This window comes from Benincasa hispida, chromosome 11 (genome assembly GCF_027475165.1).
Source record: "Benincasa hispida cultivar pf3 chromosome 11, pf3_genome.v1.1, whole genome shotgun sequence".
In the NCBI taxonomy this organism is placed as follows: Eukaryota; Viridiplantae; Streptophyta; class Magnoliopsida; order Cucurbitales; family Cucurbitaceae; genus Benincasa; species Benincasa hispida.
In genome coordinates, this window is record NC_143488.1 from 26,246,289 (window position 1) to 26,263,289 (window position 17,001).

At 30.8% G+C, this 17,001-nt stretch overlaps 1 protein-coding gene across 1 annotated transcript; it reads right to left on the reverse strand.

The window, feature by feature from the left end:
* Positions 1-2,392: 2,392 nt before the first annotated feature.
* LOC120091502 (putative sodium/metabolite cotransporter BASS1, chloroplastic) lies at positions 2,393-7,292 on the reverse strand. The gene is made up of 7 exons (XM_039049570.2): positions 6,779-7,292; positions 6,331-6,471; positions 5,143-5,298; positions 4,357-4,478; positions 4,095-4,256; positions 3,069-3,129; positions 2,393-2,980 (listed from the first exon to the last, which is right to left on the reverse strand). The coding sequence occupies exons 1-7, from the start codon at positions 7,187-7,189 to the stop codon at positions 2,792-2,794; spliced, it is 1,242 nt and encodes a 413-aa protein (XP_038905498.1). The 5' UTR covers positions 7,190-7,292; the 3' UTR covers positions 2,393-2,791.
* Positions 7,293-17,001: the final 9,709 nt, after the last annotated feature.

Consider the following 17,001-nt stretch of genomic DNA (forward strand, 5'->3'; position numbering starts at 1 on the left):
ATATATAGATTTCAACTGCCACGTCTCCACATAGTTTACAACGTGAGATTCATATGATGCTTTGTGTCACCCTGGGAGTGGCCTCCATACCGAAAGTGTTTGTATGAGTCAATAACAAGGTAAACGGGGGAAGTTGTTTATAGTAAGTGAGTGAAAGATATGTGTCAACATATCCTGCGGTCTCTTCCGTTAGTTTAGACCCTGAGATTCCTATGTTGCACCTACTGGTTTGCTTTAAGCAGCCCTTGCTAGTCGTTTAACGACGACTATCCCCACGGATGGTTGTAATATAGGATTCGAAACAACTCAAACTCCAGAAATGGATAAGATTTCTTAGGTCCATTCCCAACCTTGACTCTCCAATTCGGTAGCATAGTTGGGGCCGACCTCTGACGTTTAAAAATGGAGGGTTACACTTACAGAATTATTAAAGTGTCAGTAATTTCTGACCAAAAGCGATAGCTAAATGACTATCTGATATGAATTATTCTGAAGATAGTATTTAGTAAAAAATGTCTTGTTATAGTATCGTTGCAAAAGAATAAATCTTGGGTATATTATTACTTTGCTAAAACTTGATTGGATTTAAAAACAATTCACTTATAGAATTTGTTTATAATTTCAGAATGACGAGTTCACTAGTATAATTGTTGATGTCTGATAAATTGATAGGGGATAATTATGCAACCTGGAAATCAAATTTGAATACTATACTAGTGATAGACGATTTACGGTTCGTCTTAACAGAAGATTGTCCTCTTGTTCCGAGCTCTAACACAAACCGAACTATTTGGGATGCGTATGATAGACAGATCATGGAAAATAATAAAGCCCGTGCTTATATCCTCGCCAACATATCTGATGTTTTGGCAAAGAAACATGAGGATATAGGTACTGCCAAAGAGAATATGGAATCTCTACGAGGGATGTTCGGACAACCGTCCTTCTCCCTAAGGCATGATGCTATAAAGTACGTTTAAACTACCGCATGAAAGAGGGGGCATCTGTTCGTGAACATCTCCTAGACATGATGGTCCACTTTAATGTGGAGGAAGAAAACGACGTTGTTGTTGACGAGAGAAGTCAAGTCGGTTTTATTCTAGAATCTCTTCCAAAGAGTTTTCTGCAGTTCTGCACAAATGCACTAATGAATCAAATTGAATACAGTTTGACTACTTTGCCGAATGAGCTATAGGCTTACTAGACTATGTTGAGAACTAAAGGTCTGGAATCAGAAGTAAACGTTACTATCGCTGAAAAGAGAGGAACATCCTCCAAAAAGCCTGATGTTGCTTCCTCTTTACAGAGTAAGAGTATTCCTACTAAGAAGAGCAAAGGGAAAGGGAAGAAGAAACTCGCTGAAAGAAAGGCCAGAACAATGCTGCAGACAAAGGAAAGTGTACTATTTTGGTTTACCGTATTTATTATTTACTATCTAAACCAAAATAGTCTGTAGTCAAACATAGATGATTATAACCTAGACTAAAATAATTTATACTCCATACACAAATTATTGTAATTTACAGACTATTATAACCCACATAATAAACAACTTAATGCCCAAAACATACTCTAAGATGTTATTTCCACTATTTTATAAATTATGTTTTCAAATTTAGAAAAAAAAGTACACAACCTTTAAAAAAAAAATCATCTCTCTCAAATTAATCACACCTCATTATTAATTATATTTAAGTAACTTTAGTCTCAAAAATTAGAGTTTGCCAAATACATTAATCTTTTCATGCATTTTGAACCTAACCAAACACAAATTTCAATTTTCAATTTAAAAACTTCAAATTAGATCCAAGCGTGTTTTTAGCAAAAATTTTAAAAAATATATATATATTTTTTCGCTTACAATAAAATTCTCTTTTTTCAAAAATAAAATTTTAGATCACGAATCCAACAAAGCCTAAAGATTTTAAACTAAAAAAATGGTTAAACTATCATTTTGATCATTTCACGTTGAGTTCAATCCAATTTTATCTTGTACTTTCAAATTTTCAATTTTAGTTTTTATAATTTAATAAATCTTATTTGTCTCTACTATAGTTTATTATCATAAGTAATGTTCTCTATAAATTTTTAAGATATATTTACATATAGTCTTACACAAAAGTTATTATTACTATTATTTTAAAACAAAATTTATACAGATGAAGATCAAACCTTCCACCTCTAAAAAAGAAAATCATGTCAATTATTGTTGAATTGAACTCAGATTGACTGTTATTATTATTATTATTATTTAACCATTACAATTAAAAAAACAAAGGAATAACTAAATTAAAAATTATTAAAAACACCTGAGTAAACATATTTTTAGTACAATGATAGAATGAAGAATTGAACTTTCGATCTTAAAAGAGAAAAGTAATATCAATTACCATTGAACTAAACTCACTTTTTCAATATATTATTAAATTTAAGTGTCATTAAAAGTACACCAACTAAGTTTAAACAACTAAAAACACAGACTAAACTAAAGAACAAAAATCATATTGCAACTAAAAAAGGAAAGGAAAAAAAACATATATTCAAGAGAGAGAGAGAGATGTAAGGAATCCTTTTTTGGTAGCCATCAGATGTCAGTGCACAACTCTGATGAAGGAATCACAGCCGTCAAATTCTGATCATCAATCAAATCAGTACTCCCAGGTAGGCCCCACCTTACAATTTGTCCTTTCAGAATACTGTAAATTAAATTTTACCGAGGGGAGGGAATCCTAAAATTGAGATATAAAAGTTTTTAATTTAATTTTTTTATATTAAAAAAAATAATTTGTTTTTAGTGGGCAGGAGATGTAAGAGTAGGTGTTTGTGAATCAGAAGGCTGAAAATTTCTCCAAAAAGATCCAAGACTACTTCCCATCATGTTCATTATCACAGCTGACATTGCTGCTGGCAATGCCACCATTGCTGAACTGAAATGTGCTGTTGCCAAAACTACTCCTAGCGATGAATTTTGCATCCCAACCTGAAATTTCATATCATATCTTATCATATTTTCTCTATTTTCATTTCACTCTAGAAACAAAATGTCCTTTGAGTTTTGATCCATCTACCTCAAGGGATATAGCTCTTCGTTCTCGTTCCCGAAACCCTCCGATAGCCGCTATTATGTAGCTGCAAAATAGAATAATATAATGTTTAAAATTTCATAGTTTCCATTAGATTTAAGGAGGTGGTTGGGAGAAGGAGTTCGTTATTATAGCCTTAGATTATTATGGTTGAGTTATAATAATTTACATTTGGAATGTATATGTGTTTGATCTATAAACTATGTTAGTTTTATAAGGAAATAGTAAACATTATAGTAAAAAATAAAAAAAAAATGATGAATGTAAAATAATTAATACGGTAGCAAATGAGAGTTTTAAAATAATGTTAACAGTAGATCATTGAAGAATGTAAAATAGTATTTACTTTATCAAGATGTTATTATCATAATGTTAGGATAGTCTTGCTTCAAATACATCTTATATAGACGGTGAGACCCATTAAATGAAAATAACACGTGCATGTAGCTTAATTAATCCTTTCTTTCATAGGCATGGACGGTTTTATGGTCAAATATAGCCTGAATTGTGTTTCCCAAGAAGCCTATGAATTTTGGCTTCTAGTTAATCAAGATCTTATTCCTTTTCGAGTTACACTTCAAACTCAATCAATGTCCCTTGTTTTTTTTGATCCCATCTTGGGTTTTTGGTCAATTTTATGTAGAATCTATATGACCAATTGATACTTAAATAGGAGAGTATGAATTAAAATTACATCCCAATTAAAAGAATTATAATTAAAGATATGTGAGCATGATAAAAAACTACTCAAAATAATGGATGTTATAATCTATATTAATAAAAGTACACCTTCCTTTTTTTTGTAGTTTAATTATAAAACTAACATATTTTTGATGATCAACTACTATCTTTTCTACTCAATTCCCATTTTACCCTCTCTTGATGAGTACTACAAGTTTCAACTAGTTAACTTGTCTAACTCTTCATCTATATAAGTTGTTACAATCGAAGGTTTTAATCATTCAAGAAACCAAAGTCATGTCGATAAAGGAAGAAAGAGATGCAACTTACCCAACGAAGAAACCAGTGAGGTGTAATAAAAACACGGCAAGTATTACAACTCCCAACTCTCCAGATAACATCGTTTTAAAACCAATCCATGGTGATGCGTTGGAACTTAACGCTGAACTAACAAGTGATGATTTGAGACGAACTATATTCTCTGAAAAGACACTGATGAACCCAATACAACAATCAGTATAAAAAAAATGTATAGAAATAACATCTTCATGAAGTCTAGCAATAATTTAACAAATATTTTAATAGAAAAAACCTGCAAGCAAGGAGTGAGGAAGTTAACACTGCAAAAAGGGGTGAAAATGGTATGATTCGTTTCACCAGCTCGGGACAAGCTTTCTGCAAGTAAGAACCTACCAAAATAGGAACTACCACCACCTAAGCCAAGAAAGAAGACAATCATCGAAAATCACTTTAGGGTAATTTGCCATTCATGAAATCACTTTCGAAAATTTATCACAAGTAATTTTAAAAAGTTTTCATATTTCACAACTAGCACATTTTTAGAGAATTTGTTGAAATAATTTTTCTCTCGGTCCTCTTGAACTGAGGTCAATCTTGAATTCGAATAAAAATTTAACTTTTTTTTTTCTTCGTACATCCAGACTATCAATTTTTCTAACTTTTTTTGTGGAATGATAGTAAGACCAAGATCGTATTGTGATCTTTTTAAAATTTAAAAATCACACTCATCCTGAGATCCATTTGAATAATTGGCAAGTTTAGTTAGAAATAATTCTGGAAATAGAAATTAGGGGAATTTGAATAAAGTTTGAAAAGATTACGTAAGATCTAATATATGATTTGAAAAAATTACATGATATTTGAAATTTTGGTGTTCATCTTGGGCTAAAGTTTACTGAGAAAGTAAAAAAAAAAAAAACAAAAACAATAGTTTGAGTATTAGATGAAAAAGTTAAAATTTTATTTGAATCTCAATAATCGATGTAGATGAAAATGAATGATGCTAGCTGTGAAAGATGAAAATGACAACTATTTGTCATAAATATTTTCTAATCACGTTTAGTTTTATTTGTTTGACCTGAAGGGTGCTGAGAGAGAGCTTTACAGCATCGACGGGAATGAAAGCTCCGACCAATGTTTTCGTGAGAAATGGAGTGAGAAATACGGCTTCGAGAGTGGTGCATACAGTCATTATAATAGACAAAGGAACGTCGCCTCGAGCAATTAAAGTCACCTGAAATACTATTTAGTATTTAATTGGAAGCAATGATGAAGACTCATTGTAAAGTTGGAGATTTAAATTCTCATACTTTATTTAAGAAAATAAATTTTATTTTCTCTATAGAGATGAATACCTTTAATGTGTTGGTTGAAATTTTAAAAAAACCACATGAAAATTTTTAAACACTATTTCAAATTTCTATAAGATTTAGACGATCTTTTTTATTTAATTTAATCATTCAAAATTATTTTATTGTTTGATTTTACATGTTTAAAACATGGTTTACACATAATAAAAAACTGAATTTAAATATTTCAAAATCAATCTCAAACAAAGAGCGATTTCGGAATAATAAAATCACTTTTATCATGATTAGAAATTCATTCTAAAACATAGATTTAAATGATGTGAAATCAATTTAATATTTTAATTTATGTTAATAAAACATTTTTTTTACGAATTTATCTTCATCGTTGAATCATCCCAACTTAGCCCAACTCTATAAAATATGAGCTCAATCTCAACCCATATCCAAACTCATGGAAAAGAACTTTGAGTCCAGACATGATTGTTTAAACCTTCACTAGTTAAATCCATAATCTAACTCCGACCTTATCCAATTTGATCAAAATTTAGGTCGACCATAAAATACTAATTATATAATATTTTTTTTTAAAAAGTATATTTTTAAATTTTTATCTATCATCAATAGCTTTTAAACTTTATTACTACTATTATTTTACCTAATTTTGTTTTAAACCTTCAATTGTTTTTTTTTTTATTACATTTATTAAATGTTCTTATTATATTTAAATTTTTTTTCAAAACTTTTTATTATCTAACAACTATGATACATCTCCTACAAAAAGTATGATTTGAAAAGATAATATTAAAAAAAAATATATATATAAAAACAATAATAATAACATAAGGAAACAAACATATATGCCAACAAACCAACCCCAACCTTCGAGAATTGAGCAGGGAGGAAAGAGAAATAAATAAAAGAATAAAAACAAAACAAAAAAGATGAAAGCAAATTACCACACTCGAAGCAATCCCTCCCGGGCAACATCCAAGCAAAATCAATCCCACCGAAAGCGGCGGCGGTAGCCCAAGAAACTTTCCGATGAGAGCTCCGACCACTGGCATAATTGCGTACTGAGCTACACATACATATAATATCTGACCACCAAAAATCTCGTAATATTATTTCTATTGTTAATTGATTTTGAGTTGAAATCTCGTGCTATATAACTCATGAAATTCAAGAAGATACCAAGTCAGGAAATATATTAAAAGATTTATATTGAAAAATTTAAGAAATCTCCCCATCTTTATAAAATATAGGTAAAGTTTCATGTTATATAATATGATGAAAGAGGACAGAAAAAGATAACACAGGTTGAAGATTTCAAATCTTCACATTCTCGGTAAGATATTTGAGTATTTTTGTGGTATTTAATTTAATAAATCAAAGGAAAAAACTCACAGAAAGTGGCCTCTGCATGAAGAGATTGAACAAATCCTTGAGTTGGAGAGTGAGTCCCATGGCCAACATAACCAAACCAAGAGCCAAGCTATACGAACCCGGCCCTCTCTGCACAAACCACGAGAACGTAGATGGTTTCAGGCAAGCCACAATGCCGCCGCCCGTTATATACAGAGGGAACAACCCCGCCGCTGTCGAAACAAATTTCGTCAAACGGCTAGTTCGCTTTTGCGGTGGCCGTGGCAACGACGGAAGCTCGGTATCTCGTTGAAGTGATCGAACTGTAGCGAGGTATCCAGGCGGCTTCGGCGGTGGGAGACGACGGAGGTTGAGCCTGAGAGGTGGGTAATAATGGCGCTGCTGCAAAGCCGGGGAAATCAAAGGGGTAAATTGCAGAGAGATTGAAGACATTTCGTGAATAGAATTATAAGATGAAGAAGACAATAGTTTTGGTTTGTGTGTTTTCCCAAAATGAAGGATCAAATAAATAAGTACATATCAATCTCTGGGTGCCAACTGCCATCGTGGCCTTGCTTGCCTTTAATAGTTTTTTTCTACAAAATTATTGGAGAGCTTTATTATATCTCAGTTTAATCTACTCACCTATATTATCTATGACGCATAGATACTTCATATGAAATAAAAAATTCATAAAAAATTCTTATAGATACGTATCGGATATAGATATTTTCCAGATACATATCTGACATGTGATTTGACGTATTTATTTCTACGCGTACATTTTTAAAAGAAAAAAGACAAGCAACTCATCTAATCTTTTCCAATCTAAAACTAGGTCATCTATTTAAAAAGTTCACTACTTAAGTCCAAAACTAAAAGAAAAAAAATAAATAAAGAACCAAACCCTAGAATCATCTAATCCTCTTCTTCACATTTGAGTCCCCACAAAGTCCACTAAAATATAAACCATTTGGATATTTTCAATAATTCAATGAAGAAGTTCTTCGTTTATCTTCATACTTTTCCCTCTAACCTTCTTCTTCTTTGTAATATGAGTCACTTTTCTATTATATTTTATTAATTATTGTACTTCAACATCTTAGATATTCTTTTTTTATATTGTATTTCAGTGTTTGTATTATATTTTGTGCTATTGTTATTAACTTGTATGCTAAATTTATCTATATCCTAGACTATTTTAAGAAAAAAAATGTATCTTCAATGTATCAGTATCTTCGTTTTTTTTAGAAATATATATATTAAAAAAATATATAAAAAAATGATGTATCCTTACTATCAGTATCTTAGTTTTTTAGAAACTGACGAATCGCCGTATCCGATCATATCCGTATCGTGTAACCGTATCCATATATGTGCTTCATAAATAATTATCTTTATCCATCAAAATATTGCTTTTACTGACTAATTATTGAATTCTTAAAAGAAAAATTTACTGCATTCAACTTCTGTGCAGCCCAAATTTTATCCAATAACACGTGGTCATTTTATTTTCTTCTAAAAAATATATTTTTTTTATATTTTTTTCTTTTATCTGATGAAAGAAAGAGAATAAAAGAGTTAGACGGTACCTAATCATTACTCTTCTTAAAAAGGAAAATTTCTTTTAGATATGGATGCCAAAATATATCTTATCTACCTAACTAACTTTTTTCCTCTTTCTTTCAAGTTAAAATATCACTTCAGTCTCTCTACTCTGTATCCCATTTCACTTTCGTTTGTGTATTTTTTTTTAAGGATTCGTGGGTATATTTTTAAATGCTTAAATTTTATCTTCTTGTTTTCGTTATATCATAAAATTAGTTTTTCTCGTTAGTTTAAAGTTAGTTTTTATCTAATTGAGAATTAAAAGTAATAATTATGATAAATTACAAATTTGATCTCTATAATTCGAAGAAAATTAGTATTTAGTCTCTATATTTTGATAAAATCTTATACGTAGTTCTTATGGTTTGATAAAAATTTTCATAAAAAAAGAGCATCTTGTCAAACTATATAAACTAAATTCTAATTTATAAACGGTATAGATTAACTTCTAATTTATATAAATCCTAGAGATCAAACTTGTAATTTAACTAGATACTTTCCATTCATTATAACACATTGAATACAAAGAAGGTTAATGCAAATAATTATTATTATATTTTTTTGAAAAAAAATTAAGAATAAAATTAACCACAGTTGAGATTTATTGAAAGTATGAAAATTAAGTTTGAATATTTGAAAATTTCCATAATAAAATAGATCAAGTCCTAAATTAAGGCTAAACTTGCATTTTAACATTTATAATAATTTTTTTATACATCATTTAGAATAATATTACAATACATGTGGAATGAAATATTAGAATCTATAATCCCTTAAAGAGTAGAAATGCATTAACCATTCAACCATATCACTATATTGTTATTTATATTCCAAGTTAACTTTTATATATACAATTGTGGTAACTGATATACACAATAATACGTATACCAATCACCTGATATATTTTATCGTTGATATATTAGTAAGTAAATTGATATATTTCTTTATAAAGTATATCATTTATGCAACTAATGATTTTAGTTGTGTCATGGTGGAAATTGTTTTTGTTTTTATTAATTTTTCCCTTTTTAGTGAAATTTTCCGTTGATGGTATGATTTAGATTTTGACGTTAATTTTCTTATATTTTCAAATTTATTATCTGAATTTGATGGTATAACTTACTTACAACTGTGTCAACTAATGTAACAAATATAAGTATATCATGTTAGTTTTTTCTATTTTCAAAATTTTGATATGATTTTAATGGCATGTAAGTTATATTTAATTTGATATATTAATTATAGAATGTATATATACTTCATATTTCATATATTAATAGATCGATATATTAGATAAATAGGAAGAAAAACATATCAACAATATTGTTTACACTAAATATGAAGCATATCATTCAAAATTATATACTTAAAGTATAACGTTGGTATTTCAATTTATATATGTACAAATTAAATATACACTTCAAGTATATCATTAGTGTATCAATAGTATATATGTCATAGTTTATTCAAAATCCAATAATAAATATTACATTGGTGTATTAATAGTTTATCAACGGCTCATTCAAAATTCATTTAAAATTTAATAATGATGTATCAATAATATATTATTAGTTATTAAAAATTAATTGAAAGCACATCATTGGTGCATCAATTATATATCACCACTCATTCTGAATATATTTCAAGTATAAAATTGGTGTATTAATAGTATATCAATTACATTTATTCTAAACTAAATTCAAGTACAACGTTGGTCTATTAGTAGTATATCAATGTCAATTTGAAATTCATTTCAAGTATAATATTGGTTTATCATTAGTATATCACCATTCTTAAAAATATATTTGTTCCAGTAGATAATCATCTATTCAAAATTTAATTTCAAGCATAAGATTGGTGTAACAATAATTTATTAACAAACATTCAAAATAGTCACCAATAGAACAATTTGAACCATAATATAAGTTGATGATGATGTACTCAAAAACCAATACCCTAAAACAAATGTATAATGATTCAAATTTAGTCAACGAATAATAACAAGTGCATGAGCACTTGTTCACGAGTAAATTTAGTAATAACAATGCATAATACTCTAAAACAAAAGCATTAGCACTTGTTGATTGGTAAATTTGGCATATCAGTACTTCTTAAAAATATATTTGTTTTAGTATATTAGTAGTAGATAACAATTTATTCAAAATTCAATTTCAAGCATAACATTGGTGTAACAATAATTTATTCATATACATTCAAAATAGTTTCCAACAGAACGAAATGAACCATATTATAAGTTGATGATGATGTACTAAAAAAACAATACTCTAAAACAAATGCATAATGATTTAAATTAAGTCCACGAGTAATAATAAATGTATAAACACTTGTTGACCGGTAAATTTGGTATAATGAAAGTTAAAATTGATATACCAATAGTATAATTGTCCAATCTATTAAACATAAAGTATATCAGTTATACCGATATACCAAATATATAGTATATCAGTTAATCGATATACCAAACATAAAGTAAATAAGGGATATTAGTGATACACATCCTGATACATCAAATAGTGTAAAATTGAAATAAAAAAAAAAACGAAAATGAGATATGAGATATTTTTTTCTACATAAAATTTTTTTTAAAAAAAGCATTACTAAATTAAATTTTTTTAATTATTCTTACAAGTGGTCCATTTTAAATGTGTTTTTGTGGCGAATTATAAATTTAATCTTTGGTTTATTGATGATCTCTTGGTATTAAAAAAATTACACTAGATTGATTATTATTCTGATGGATTGTTTTTTTATTAAATTATTTGACGGAAACAATAAATTTAAAGTGACAAAATGAATGGTTTGTACTCCCGTGATCTAGGCGAATGTTTGAGAACGTGGAAAACGTTATTTTGTTTCATTTTTATTTTTAAAAACTTGTCCACCGAACACGTATTTTCTAATCTATTTGTTTTTTTAACTGTTTAATTTAATTATTTACCAAACAACCCCACCAACCCCCTTTCTCACATGACCCACTTGGTTTTGTACTACTAAAAAGTAGATTTAGTAGCTAAATTTTAAGTTTTTTTTTTGTACTTTTTGCTAGGGACAAACAAAAAAAATTAGATAATTTTAGAGGAAAAAAAAAAAAAAGCTACGAAAAGACTTAGGCTCAAATGGACCTAAGAAAGATAGAGATCTAAAATCACATGCTCGCCGGAGGCCAAACCTAGCTTTTCACTAAATGAGCATATATACGTGCTATTTTTTTTTGGAGTAGCTGCAAATATAGCAATTAGACATAAAATATTAGTATATGTAGTACATTATCAAAAAAAAAAAAAAAAAAAATTATAGACATAACAAAATTTAGATTTAGCTCACGAAGTCTATTAATGATAAATCATATCGTTGAGGAGAGTCTATACTGATAAGAGCCTATTAGCGATAGAGTTTACCACTAATAGATTTTGTTATATTTACAATTATTTAAAAGTTTTGCTATATACTTAATATTAACCCTAAAAGTGATATTTATTACAATGAATTGCCATTTAAGTTTATATTTTGTTAGTTTTGTGGTTGATTTTGTGAGTTTCAAGAGAATATTTGATTATTTTGTTTATTTTGTGATATCCAACTATCCGTGCAAATTAGAGAAATTAGAAGAAATAAAGATTTATTTTATGAGAAAAAATAAGGGTTTAATCCAGATTTTTTTAGGAATCTAAATCCAGAGAAAAATCAAGGTCCAACCAAAAGAAATCAATCATCCAAAATGTAATGTCTTGCATTTTTAGATCCAGTAAATTTTTGTCAATTGGTATTTGTTTTAGAGTGTATCTTGGTTAAGTAATTTTGAGGGAAAATTACAAAAACCACTCCTAAAGTGGTGGTAGTTGCAATTACACCCTTAAACTTTTAATGGTAAAAATTGAACTCTTAAACGTATGTAAGTGTTAAAATTAGACTCTTAAACTTTTGTAATCGTAAAAATTAGACCTCGAAACATTTAAGATTAAAAATGGAACTTAAAACTTGACCCGAATCTTGAAACAAGATGGAACCATACTTCTTAACGTTTCTACTGGATTTTTGGCTGTCCCGAGCAATTTTTAATAGTGCATAAGCCGCAATTCGTGATCGATTTGTTGCTTAAAAGGGAATTTTAAGAGGACATTCGAAGGGTAGGCGAAATGGAAGAACGTAATTGCTATCATTCCAAGCCAACAAAAGTGCCATTACATGAGAGAGGAGTAGAGAAGAAAGGACAGAACGAAACAAAATAACGCTATATGGAATTTGGTATTCATATTACCAGAAGAAAAAACAGACCTCGATTCCCAAATCTACCTCTCCAAGCTGTTTATGATGTCTAAGTTTTCCATGTTTGAACTTGTCCCAAACTTTAGAAATTTGACACTTAAACTTATAAATTTGCAAGATCGGGGTCCAATTTTAATATTTCTCCAAGTTTTAGGGTTCAATTTTTATCATTAAATGTTTAGGGGTCCAATTTTTACAACCAAAAAAGTTTAAGGGTCTAATTTTAACTACCGAAAGTTTAAGAGTATATTTGCATCTACTATTATACTTCATGATATTTTTGCAATTTACCCTAATTTTGATTTCATTTAGATTAAAGCATTTTGTTAATTGGAGTTAAGTATTGGATGTAACTGGGTTATTTGGGTGGTTGAACTCTAATTTGGGTAAATTAGGTTTAAAATATATTAATTTAAGATATTTAAGTTTTTGAATTTTGTGGATCAACGTTTTGAGTTGAGACATAAAATATACTCTTCGGATTGTTGAGATAAGTTTGAAAGAACCAAATTTATCTTTTACATTTAAGATTGGGTTCTTGTATCTGTGGTTAGTGAATTAAAGATTTAGTTGGAGCTTTGAAATAAAAAAGTTTTTGTGAAAAATAATTGTGCTTTATTTATGAGGCCTTCCCCTTCTGCTAAGTCTTATTCTCTGGTGAGAAATCGACCTATAAATGTGGAGATTCACTCCTTGCTTGTCGTTGGATCACTATTGGAGCTGGCTACCTTCTAACGAACAGGATTTGACGACAACAAACAGTCACGAACGACAATCGTCAAGTAAATGTAACCTGCAAAACAAAAACCCATAACAGGCTGAGTCGTGGATCTCGCTCTCTTTAAGGCGTTTCGCAGCTCTGCCAAATTATGCAAGCAGTTCTATGAATTGTCACATCATCCCTAGGATAGAACAACCAAGAATAGATAATACTATCTCGATCGGAGTAGCACTATGACCAATCGAAAACTCACACCCTTCAGACTGACTTGCTCGGAAAACGAGAATGGAAGAAAGAAAGGGGGTGAGAGAGAGTATGGAGAATTGAGTTGTGTCTAAATGCCAAATGGTTTGCGCCTTTCATAGGCCTCGAGGGCCAATAGAAGATGATGCAAAGAATCCACTGTTGGGGTTGATGCCCTAAACTCCCGTTGGGTCCTGTAGTTTGTAAACACTGTATTGAACAAACGCTTGTGATGCAATAATATATGATATTTTCTTCATTGTTGTCTATGAAGCATGAGATGTTTTAATTGCTTTACCACAAACCAATAAACTAAGATCCCTGGTTGTTGTTGTAACTTAAGCATGTATGTGGAGACACATAGGTGGATCATACCTTAAGTGATAACCAAAATGGTCTGTAGTATATGGATATAGGAGGGAAACCTTCTCTTGGTGACACTATGGATGCGACCCATTTTGTAGAGAGTTACAAGTGTTGTAACTAGCTATAGATGGTCTGAACCTGATCATTCATGTGAGGACATGTGAGCAGGAGCGTCCTATACAAAGGAGTTTGTATAAGACCTAACCACGAAGTATATTAGTCTCGTTATATAACGCCATTCATAACAGAGACGTCACTTCACTAGGTTGACCATAGGTAACATTGTTGGGATTGGTGTCCTAATTCTCCCGGAGTCTCGCAGTTTGTAATCTATACACATTGTTATGAATAAAATAAGAGTTATTTTATTTGGCATTTATTCATATCCAATAAACAAAGCTCCATGGTTATTGTATGTAAACTTAAGCATGTATATGAGATATACAAGTGGATCATGCCTTAAGTGATACCCTAAATAGGTTTGTAGTATAAGGATTAAGGAGGGATACTTGATCCTGGTGACACTACGGATACGACCTACTTTGTAGAGGTTTGCAAATGTTGTGAACTACTAAGATGGTAGATTCTGACCATTCATGTGGAGACATGCGAGTGGGGGTGTCCTATACAAAGAGTTTATATAAATAGGTCACATACCGTTGGAGCTTCGACCTACAGGTCCATAAGGTCCCCTTGGTAGCTCAATGGATTCAAGTTGAGAATTAGTTCTTGGTGTTGATTTGAAGTGTTCAAATTTACAAGAGGTAATTTGATTATATATGATATGATCGGTGTGATGTATGAGATACACCAAGTGGAGGATTAATGTAAATTTACATTAAGTACCATGAAATAGAAAAAAAAAATTATGGCTTATATGTTTCATGAGATGAAATATTAAAACTATAGGTTATAAATATAGTATGGTAAGTTTGTTATCATATATATCTATAATAATACTAATTATTGCATAATTATCTATTTTTCTCTAATAATCAATTGAGGGGGAGGTTATTGGTGGTTTCATGGTAACCGTGAGATAAAAGGAAAAATATTTTCCTAAATTTGGTAGTTGATGAATGAGAATTACCATTCTTGGAAACATCTCACGGAAAGGATGTCAAGTGAATGAGATTCACTAAACGATAGCTGAAGAAGAGACTATACGATCGTAGAGTGACACTACACGATAGTCACTCAGTTGGCCTTTAGCTAAACGATCATGGAGCTTTTGCTAAATGGTTACATAGCGTTTGTTAAACCATTGGGCATCGTCTATATGATAGACCTTGTCATCTCCCACTTGCTCAATCGTTTACACGATTATTCTTTCTCCTGTCTTTGTCTTTAACCAAGTCCACATAGAGCCCAACTTCTGGATTCTCACATCGAGAATACCAAGGTAGCTATTGTGGTGGTGTCATACTCAACTCGACATAGTCGAAATTTTGGAGGCCGTCCGTTGTGTTCGTGATCTTGGAGATTGCTGAGTTCATGGTCCCTGTGACTGTGCTGTGGTGCAGTCGAAGTGTTGGAGCGTTCGTGATTGCTGTCTTGCTGATTGTACGAGCGTCCGAGATCGAGGGTGTTTGAAGATGAGTCTTCAAAGGTATGTTTATTATATCTCTTGATCTTATATAAAACATGCTGTAATTTCGTTGTATGCATGACCAATTAGTTTCGTTTCTTGATTGTAATTGTTTATGTTCAAATACGAATGTAATTTAGAACGATCATTTCACTACTTATGGAAATCCTCACGTCCGATTTTCATCAAACATGACCTCAATCCTGAGTGAGTTGGGAACTCTTGCCTTTGAGGGCGGTCCTTTGATTTGCATGGGTGCGAGTGGCCAGATTGCCGACTCAAACCTACCACTTTGGGGATTCGTCTGATTTGGGAGCTGGGAACTCAGCTACACAAGATGAAATTCACTCCTTTCCCGAAGTAGGGGTAAGTATATAGATTGCTCTTTTAAGGGTTGATTCCGGGGCTTGAATGATGTGGCGCCACACACCTTTTCATGGCCCGAGAGGTGTCCACACATAGTAAGACTATATTATATTGTTCATTAGAGGGATTAGTGATACTTAAGAAGTTAGATGTAATTACAGAGGTAAAACGGTAAATTGGCCCAACTGTACTTACGAGCATCTGTGAAGGGTTATCGTACTGTTGACTAGTTATATCCGATGGACAAATAAATATATCTATGGTGAGAAGAGTGTAGCTTTCGATCTTTAGAGTAGTGCCTGACAGTTAACGATGTTGGATCTCGTGGCTAAAGACTTTAGTCAATTATTCACGTACCGTTGGAGCTTCAAGCCACAGGTCTATAAGGTCTCCTTGGTAGCTCAATGGATTCAAGTTGAGAATAAGTTTTTGGGTCAGTTTGAAGTGTTCAGATTGACAAGAGGGAATTTGGTTATATATGATACGATTAAACTGGTTAATTATATATGATATAGTTGACATGATGTATGAGATACATCAATTGGAGGAAAAGGATATAAATATGATTTATATCCAGTGGAGGAGAAAGGGACTATGGTTTAAATGTTGCATATGATGTGATATTAAAACTATAGTTTATAAATATAATATGATAAATTAGTTATTATATTTATTTATAATTAAAAATAATTATGAGATAATTGTAGGTGGTTTTCTCCATAACTGTGCGTGAAAGTGGGAGGTTTCATTCAGTTTTCATAACTGAAGGATAAAATGAAAATTGTTTTCATTTTGTAGAGAATCGGTTAATCCTTCACTTGTACATTGCCCATCGTATAGCTAATGAGAGCCTATACATAGCTCAAGTTTTCCTAAAAAATCGTGTACATGCGTAATGGACCTAAACGATCATACAACTTTTACTAAACGATCGCGCGCGGGAGCGAGATTCTGTAAACAATTAGACCCGATTACCTAAATGATCGTGCACCTTTTCTAAATGATCAAGCACTCGTCTATACAATAAACTCCAAATCTCACCCACTTTCTTGGTCGTTGAATACGATTGTGTTTCCTCATTCCCTC